A 9,029-nucleotide genomic window follows, 5' to 3' on the forward strand; every position below is an offset into this window, starting at 1 on the left:
CACACACACACACACACACACACACACACACACACACACACACACACACACACTGAATCATTACCTTAGAGTTTCAAGTTTACAGTGTACACTTTTTAGTCCACCAGACAGCAGCTTCACGCCAGAATCTTGCAGGTCATTGTTACTCAGGTCCAGCTCTCTCAGACTAGAAGACTCGGAGCTGAGAACTGATGAAAGAGCTTTGCAGCTTCTCCACGACAAGTTACAACAGCTCAGCCTGAGAGAAAGAATTATTAATGAAGATAACAATCAAGAATGTAAAAACATTTATAATGGTTCATAAATCGACTTACAGAGCTTTCTTGGAGGCTTTGACCACTGGCAGAAGCCTCAGAAGAGCATCCTCAGAAGCAGAGTATTTCTTCAGTTCAAATGAATCAAGATCTTCCTTTGATGACAATAAGATGAAGACCAGAGCTGACCACTGAGCAGGAGACAGTTTATCTGTAGAGAGACTTCCCGAAGTCAGAGACTGTTGGATCTCCTCCACTAGAGAACGATCATTCAGTTCATTCAGACAGTGAAACAGATTGATGCTTTTCTCTGCAGACTGATTATCACTGATCTTCCTCTTGATGTACTGGACTGTTTCCACATCAGTATTTGAACTACTTCCTGTCTGTGTCAGTAGACCTTTTAGGAGAGTCTGATTAGACTGCAGTGAAAGCCCAAGGAGGAAGCGGAGGAACAAGTCCAGATGACCATTTGAACTCTCTAAGGCCTTGTCCACGGCACTCTGGTGGAGATGTTTTAAAGAATGCTGATCTTTTTTTTGCCGTTTCTCCAGCAGGTTGACTTCAGAGTTGATGAAGGTCAGATGGACATGAAGAGCAGCCATAAACTCCTGAATACTCAGATGGATGAAGCAGAACACCTTGTTCTGGTACAGTCCTCTCTCCTCTTTAAAGATCTGTGTGAACACTCCTGAGTACACTGAGGCATCCTTGATAATTACTTCAAAATCTGTCAGGTCTGATTCATAGAAGATCAGCTTTCCTTTCTGCAGCTGATCAAAAGCCAGTTTTCCCAGACACTCGATCATCTTCCTGCTCTCTGGACTCCAGTGCTGATCTATCTCAGTTCCTCCATCATACTTGACCTTCTTCATTTTGGCCTGAACCACCAGGAAGTGAATGTACATCTCAGTCAGGGTCTTGGGCAGCTGTCCCCCCTCTCTAGTTTTCAGCACATCTTCCAGAACTGTAGCAGTGATCCAGCAAAAGACTGGGATGTGGCACATGATGTGGAGGCTTCGTGATTTCTTGATGTGGGAGATAATCCTGTTGGCCTGCTCCCTTTCTTTGAATCTCTTTCTGAAGTACTCTTCCTTCTGCGGGTCACTGAATCCTCTGACCTCTGTCACCATGTCAACACAGTCAGGAGGGATCTGACTGGCTGCTGCTGGTCTTGTGGTTATCCAGATGCGTGCAGAAGGAAGCAGGTTCCTCCTGATGAGGTTTATCAGCAGCACATCCACTGAGGTGGACTCTGTAACATCAGTCAGGGTCTCAGTTTTGTGGAAGTCCAGAGGAAGTCGACACTCATCCAGACCATCAAAGATGAACAAAACCTGGAAGTCTTCAAAGCTGCAGATACCTGCTGATGAGGATTCAGGAAAGAAGTGATGAACAAGTTCCACCAAGCTGAACTTTTTCTCTTTCAGCACATTCAGCTCTCTGAAAGTGAATGGAAACATGAACTGGATGTCCTGGTTGGATTTGTCTTCAGCCCAGTCCAGAGTGAACTTCTGTGTTAGGACTGTTTTCCCAATGCCAGCCACTCCCTTTGTCAGCACTGTTCTGATTGGCTTGTCTTTAACAGGTGAGGCTTTAAAGATATCTTCTTGTCTGATTGCAGTTTCTGGTCTGTTCAATTTCCTGGATACGGTTTCAATCTGTCTGATCTCATGTTCATCATTGACCCCTGCAGTCCCTCCCTCTGTGATGTAGAGCTCTGTGTAGATCTGATTCAGAAGGGTTGAGCTTCCAGCTTTAGCAATCCCCTCAAAAACACACTTGAACTTCTTTTTCAGATTAGACTTCAGGTTTTTTTGGCACTTTGCAGCACGAGTTCCTAAATTAATAATTAAAAAACAAACAAACATTAGAATTGATTAGAATATTTGCCGTGGTGTTTCCTTTATTTAAGAACTGACAGGATTACCTTGGATTCCCTCAGCTCTCTGTAATTCACCTACCCTCTGCCTATCACCTACTTTAGCCATTGATTTATGGGCTTTCCTGATGTAATCAACCATCTATAATGTAGTATGTCTGACCACAAAAGTTATAGATAAACAAATAGAAACATAAAAACAAAAGATGCATAAATGTTTATGTCTCTGTCATGCACCAGGGTGTTGTGTTAATCATGGCGCACATCATTTATGTTTCGATAAAGAAAAATTTATAGATCCAGCAGAGTGTTTTTCAGACTGTGGGGCATAGAACAGCTGGGGTTGTAGACAAACTTGAGGAAATGCTGTGCATGTGTTCAAATCCTCTTACTGCTCTGCAGACACTCAGCCAGCTTCTCCTGCTTCATTTTCCTAAGGAATTGTAGCGTGATCTTCAAAAATGACTCTCTACTGCTCCTCCTCTGTTCTTCATCCTCAGCCTTCAGCACCTCCTCATCCTCCCTCTGACACTCTAACCATTCTGGATAGTCTGAAAGCACGACCTTCCTCATCCTCTTCAGCTCATTCTTTAAAAAACTGAACATGTTGTCCTCCAGCGTCTGGAAAAGGGATACATTTAGAACTTTAAACTTATTTTCAGTCATTTTCAGGTTTCATCTATTAAGGTTTTGACAGAATTAGAACCATATATTCCACATTATAACCTTCATAATGTTTTTAACTAAATGAATCTAGTAATTCTCTCACTGAGTCTCATGTTTAAGGAGAGATGGAAACTAAATTACTTTTTCCTCATTGATGTGATATTAAACTGTTGACTCTTGAATCTTCTCACCGTAAATATGGAGTCCAGATCAGACTGACCACTGAGAGTCTCTGAGCTCTGCAAAACACTGCAAAAACGCTCAACGTTAGCATATGTGCAGTTTGTTAAAGGTGTTGCTCTCTGTAATGATGAGTCTTGGTATGAACACAAAGTGATCACTAATGCAAGTACTGGTCTTGCTGTTGGACATGACGTTTTTAAAGAAGAAACACAATCAACAGTTTCAGTTCTCACTCTGTATCAAAAGACCGCTCTCTGTTTGAAAAGGTTATTGGTTGAATCATAGATCGGTCACTCTTCATTGACACACAGCTCAGTGAAGTAGACAACAGTGTCTCCTTATTGATTCTGAAATGAGAAAATAAAGAATACCACGTGTGTGTTATTTATTAAGGTATTCACAGCAAATGTTGGTATTCTAATGAAACAGATAAGATTGCATGTGTACAGGTCTGTTAAGAATGAAAAATAATTCACTCGACTCTCGTTAGCACAAAATCTTTGGTTCTCCGAGACTATTTGTTTTATAGAATGATTTTAAAACTTTATCGATTAAGCTGTTCATAGCTACAAACTATGATTCGGAGTGGGGTTTGATATTTGGGGGAACCTTAAGGTTCAGTACCTAAGAATAGGTCCCCAACTGATTTCCACAGTAAGCTCAAATAGATTTTACTCCCGTCTTCCTCAGATGGCCATCCCTCCCTGAGCCTGATTCTGCTAGAGGTTTCTTCCTTTTCAAAGGGAGTTTTTCCTTCCCACTGTCACCAAGTGCTTGCTCATTGGGGCTCCTCTAATTGCTGGTGTTTTTTCTGTGTTGTAGAATTTTTACCTCATATCTTGTTGTGTGTGTTTGGCACTGAATTGAACTGGAAAAGCTCCTTTGTATTGGAGGTGCAGAACATGGTCCACTCAGTCAGAAAATTGGAATAGTACTGAATTTCTGCCAGAGGTGGGAACTGAACATCCCTGTGCACTCTGTATGTTTGGCTATACCAGCTCTGTCCAGGATCCTACCCCACCACCTAATCCAGCTCAGGTGACAGCTGTTTCTCTCCTCACCTGAGTATTTAACTTATGTGGCCGCAGGAATGATCATTTAATTATTTTTCATATCAGGAAGTCCGTTCCTCCCAATCACCCCTTTAGGTCTTTGTCACATGTCTCCTCATTTTGTTAAATAACTTGTTCACCTTTGGCCTTTGACACGGTAAAAAACAGATTGTGCTGTTTTGTGAGACTAAACACAGGAACACAGCAGCAGAAATAAGTTTGTGTACTGGTAGCAATTTGATGTTTGTCTCTCTCAAGATTTAAAACTCTGACTTATTTTTGTTTTGTTAACTGAGGTTGTTGCATTAAGAAAAGGTGATGACCACACAATGTAGTGACTGCAGAGAGTTCACATGTCAGAGAGTTAAACAGTTGGTTCGTTTGATTTCTGTGTCTCTGACCAGGACCTGGAGAAGGGTCCTGACAGCTAGAGACGGTCCTCTCACCTCTGAGCTTTGGTCTTGCTGTCATGTTCCCCACACAGAGTGGATTTAGAGGGAGGGACTCCCTCCTCTCTGTGCTCACACTGATCCATAGCAGAAGCCACACCTTTACACAGACACAGACACAGCAACATTAATATCACAACATATATTAGTTCACACACACACACACACACACACACACACACACACACACACACACACACACACACACACACACGGATTTAAACATCTTCTCCTGTGTGCCTTCAGTCAGTCTTCAGCAGTATTGGGGAGTAACGGAATTCATGTACCGCCGTTACGTATTTAAAATACAAAATATGAGTAACTGTATTCCGTTACATTACAGTTTAAAAAGGTGGTATTCAGAATACAATTACTTTGTTGAAATAAAGGGATTACACGGCGGTCAGGAACAGGAAAAGATCTTTTCCTGTTTCATATGTTAGGCTATGCCCTCTCTATTTATGGTAATTCCACGCCGGTGGAAACCCAAACAAAACACGCATTAAGAGGCTCAAATGGCTGTGTCTCAATCTAGCGTCTCATAATGACGTGAAGAAATATTTTTATTTATTTAATATGAAGGCAATAGACAGAGTGTTACAGGCATGGCCCTAGCCCAGGGGTGGGCAATCTCAGTCCACGAGGGCCGGTGTCCCTGCAGGTTTTAGATGTGTCCTCGAACCAACCCAGCTGATTTAAATGGCTAAATTAGCTCCTCAACATGTCCTGAAGTTCTCCAGAGGCCTGGTGATGAACTAATCATGTGATTCAGGTGTGTTGACCCAAGGTGAGATCTAAAACCTGCAGGGACACCGGCCCTCGTGGCCTGAGATTGCTCACCCCTGCCCTAGCCTCATGGGCAGTGTAGTCCGTGCTGCAGGGAGAATGGACTGCAATACCCGCTGTGTGTCTGTCAGCGAGGGAGGGAGAAAAAGGAGAGTCGAAAAGCACGAGTTGTCACCGTGCAGAAACGGGAGATGGAAGCATGTAAATATAATAATAACCACTGCAGCCAAAAAGAGTGCCTGACGAGCCCAGTTGTAAGTAAGCTATTAAGACTCGACTCTACACTTTTTTCGTGTTTTCCTCAGAAACAATGAGTTCAGTTGGAGCAGCCTTTCAACCCCTCTCTCTGTCTCTCGCTACCAAAGTTGACCCAGACAACAAAGTAAAGCAAGTTTTCGGTTACGAGCCCTACATGGAACCAGACGTATTAGCCAGAGGTCCCTTTACTACGTTTCGGAGCCGCGGACCTGTTTTATATACACGCGGAATAGTTTTCTATACAACCTTACCTAATGTCTACCCTACTGTTACTCATTTTATATTAAGATTTAAGACTCTAGTTGGTATTGGTATGGTGAGTAGCCTTCAGTAATAGTAATAAATCACACAGCAATAGTACATTCATGTAGTTGTAAAAAGGCATGATAATATATTAAGTAATCCAATGTATCCAGAATACGTTACTCGCTTTGAGTAACGTAACGGAATATGTTACAAAATACATTTTGGGGCATGTACTCTGTAATCTGTAGTGGAATACATTTTAAAAGTAACCTTCCCAACACTGGTCTTCAGTGTTACCTGATGGTTTGAACACTTAAAAGTAAATGAATCACTGTAAAGTTATTGTTCCTAAACTCAGAGAGAAATTCTTTTTTCTCTTCATGTTTTATACCAACAAACAGCCAATCAGCATCATGAAACAGCCTTCTCTGGAAAGACTCACCTGCTGAGCTCACTTCACACCCTTTCCACCTTCATGTGTGGAAGAAATATTTTGAGAAAAGAAGCTGCTCAGTCTCTTCATCAGTCCCGGTGTCTGAGCGATCGATCTAAGGACTCCGTCACAAGCTCACAACAACAGATAAAAAAAAAACCCAAAGACATCCGACCAGCCTCACCTGTGGAAAGAAACCCAGTCAGTGTCAGAGAAAACACATAGGGGATTATGGACTTAGACATGATCTTGACCATGTCTACATTCCTAAATGCACTGAGTACATACAGCAAGCAGCAGTTCTCCCTAACACAAAGCCTGTCAGAGGTCAGAAGAGAATGGGCAGACAGCTGTGAGCTGACAGGAAGGCAACAGTAAGTAAAATAACCACACACTACAACCAAGGTATGCAGAAGAGCATGCCTGAACACACACTACCTTACAGCAGATGAGCTACAGCAGCAGAAGAGCACACAATAGAAAATTGGAAAATCATTTCCATGTCCTAAACACCAACACCGTAGGGGGAGCAGAAGGGAACATAAGGAGATACGAGGACATCTCTCCTTTACTCTCAAAAACACTTTTTTAATGGCTGTTTCAGATAAACAAGCTAGAGGGCTGAAATTTGATCTGCACATGCTCAGTAGGATTCTCTCTGTGTGGAAAAAGAGCAGGATCATCTCAGCATAGCAGAAGATTTTTTAAAAACTAAATTAAAAAACTTTTTCATTATTTATAGATGGGTAGGTCTGTGTGTGTGTACACATATATTGCCTTTGCTCAATAGAACAGCGGTCCCCAACCTTTTTTGCGCCACGGGCTGGTTTATGCCCAACAATATTTTCATGGACCGGCCTTTAAGGTGTCGCAGATAAATACAACAAATTAAAACTAGTACCGGTACTGAAAAAAAGAAAATTTATTCATAACACACGTGAAAAGACCAAGGAAACTGAGTAAACGATAAAAACGATAACAAAATAACACTGAAAACCGATAAAAACCCTGAAAACTATACATTTCACACCTGAACCTAAACTCTCGCGGCCCGGTGCCAAACGACTCATGGACCGGTACCGGTCCGAGGGCCGTGGGTTGGGGACCGCTGCAATAGAATACAAGATGTATTCATGGCTGCAGGATCATAAGCACTCTGAGTTTGCTGACAATCAGAAAATCAGCACAATTACATTTTCAAAGGGGTTATTAAATGTGTTGTTCTAAAATCAGCTCATCTATAAAATCTGTTATCTGTGTTCTGTCAGAGCTGATTTACAGCAGCCTGGTGTCTTAAAAGGTAGAACAGCTCTCTGATATGACAGCTGATATCCAAAACATTTTTAAACATATACAAAAAAAAGCTAAACAAAAGTCACATGTACAGCAGTAATCTGATTTATTAGATGAACAGTAATATGACTAAATTTTTTCAGGGTTACACTTTGTGTTGTTAGTGCATAGGCTATATCAGACTGGTAGCTGCACAAGTGTCTTACATCTAAATGTAAATGCTGGATTTCAAGCAGAAGTCTGTGAATTATGAAGAAAAACATAGAAATGCTCCGGCCTCGACCTACTTCAACAATCAAAACAACTTTATTGTCCACGTTTGGAGGACAAAATGCCGCACAGCACATCTCACGTGACCAAACAGACCCTGAGATGCAGCTACTTAAACATTTGTCGATAAAATATTAAACATAAAAACGTTCATAATAATGTTATGTTATGTTAGTTTAAGAAGTAAAATGCTGGATTTATTCGGCACTGCGTGGACTTCGGGTCCACACTGACGTCACATAAATGACTGCAGTCACTGACGCCGCGGCGGACACACACCGACCTGTTTGATCTTAAGAGATACTCAAAGGGTCTCGATTTCTGACGTTTCTATGGTAACACGGTTACGCAGTAATCTGACAGCACGAGCAGAACCTCGGAGACAAACACCGGCACGCAGACCTCACTCACCTACACAGATAGGAAAGACGCTCCGCGGAACAGCAGCCGGACAAAGTGAAAGTAAACCGAGCAGGAAATAGAGGGAGAAGAGGGAGGGTTCCCTTCTACAACGTCACATTTAAACAGCTGGAGACAGCACGGTCTGCTACAGTATTCACTGTGACTCGGTTTAATCTGAAACCTAACAGATCAAACATGGAGTCATTCTCCTCACCGATGTATCAAAATAAAGGCTCAAAGAGACAGCTCGTCTTATTTAAACATGCAAACGTTTCTGTGAGTCCTGACGGTTTGAATAGATCCCTCCTCACAGCAAGTTTAAAGAGAAATATATCACACTTCACAGAAAGTCACACGCATTTAGGTAAAATCACGATGATAAAAATTCACTGTACATCAGACATGCCTGCATATAACAGCCTTAGAGAAAAAATATGTAAAATCACATCATAGCAACAGGATTCAGTTTTACCTGAACTGTAAGGTTTGAGTTTAATTTGTGTCGGAGATGTGATGCTTGTATTCCAGTGGTCTGGAAAAATCTGCCAGGCGACCTGAGCTGTCCCAGTTCTCTGAATTCTAAGGAAAAGAGCGTCAATGCTTCCTTTATTGCCTTCTCTAGTAAAGGACACACTGCACCACCCTTTATGATCATATTATTCATGAATATATAAGTAGACGTCACATGTGCCAAATATGGCTGCTCTCCAACCTCAGACAGAATAAAGGTGGAATTATGGAGGTGCTTGATTATCTTAATCATTTTTTACACTTTATATTTATTATTTTTTATTTAATTTTTTTTAATTATTTAAAACCCTCTTATACTGACAGTCTTCATCATGGTAGACAGTT

The 9,029-nt window shown here is 41.6% G+C and overlaps 1 protein-coding gene across 3 annotated transcripts in view; it reads right to left on the bottom strand.

The window, feature by feature from the left end:
- The window catches only part of LOC102305497 (NACHT, LRR and PYD domains-containing protein 4C), a 12,187-nt gene extending 3,460 nt beyond the window's left edge, over nt 1–8,727 (bottom strand). Inside the window, exons 1-8 of one of the 3 annotated variants that reach the window (XM_042216674.1) lie at nt 8,647–8,727; nt 6,219–6,393; nt 4,484–4,586; nt 3,219–3,332; nt 2,994–3,051; nt 2,529–2,757; nt 315–2,094; nt 65–238 (exon numbers count right to left, since the gene is read on the bottom strand). In XM_042216674.1, the coding sequence (XP_042072608.1) occupies nt 65–238; nt 315–2,094; nt 2,529–2,757; nt 2,994–3,051; nt 3,219–3,332; nt 4,484–4,572 (2,444 nt within the window). In that variant the 5' untranslated portion in view covers nt 4,573–4,586; nt 6,219–6,393; nt 8,647–8,727. Of the gene's footprint in view, nt 1–64; nt 239–314; nt 2,095–2,528; nt 2,758–2,993; nt 3,052–3,218; nt 3,333–4,483; nt 4,587–6,218; nt 6,973–8,183; nt 8,261–8,646 lie in introns of those variants that run through there. The other 2 variants (XM_005951898.2, XM_042216673.1) reach the window with 2 other exon arrangements.
- Between the last annotated feature and the right edge of the window lie 302 nt (nt 8,728–9,029).

Source organism: Haplochromis burtoni, unplaced genomic scaffold (genome assembly GCF_018398535.1).
Source record: "Haplochromis burtoni strain Fernald_Lab_line unplaced genomic scaffold, NCSU_Asbu1 Contig_1188, whole genome shotgun sequence".
Taxonomy (NCBI): domain Eukaryota; kingdom Metazoa; phylum Chordata; class Actinopteri; order Cichliformes; family Cichlidae; genus Haplochromis; species Haplochromis burtoni.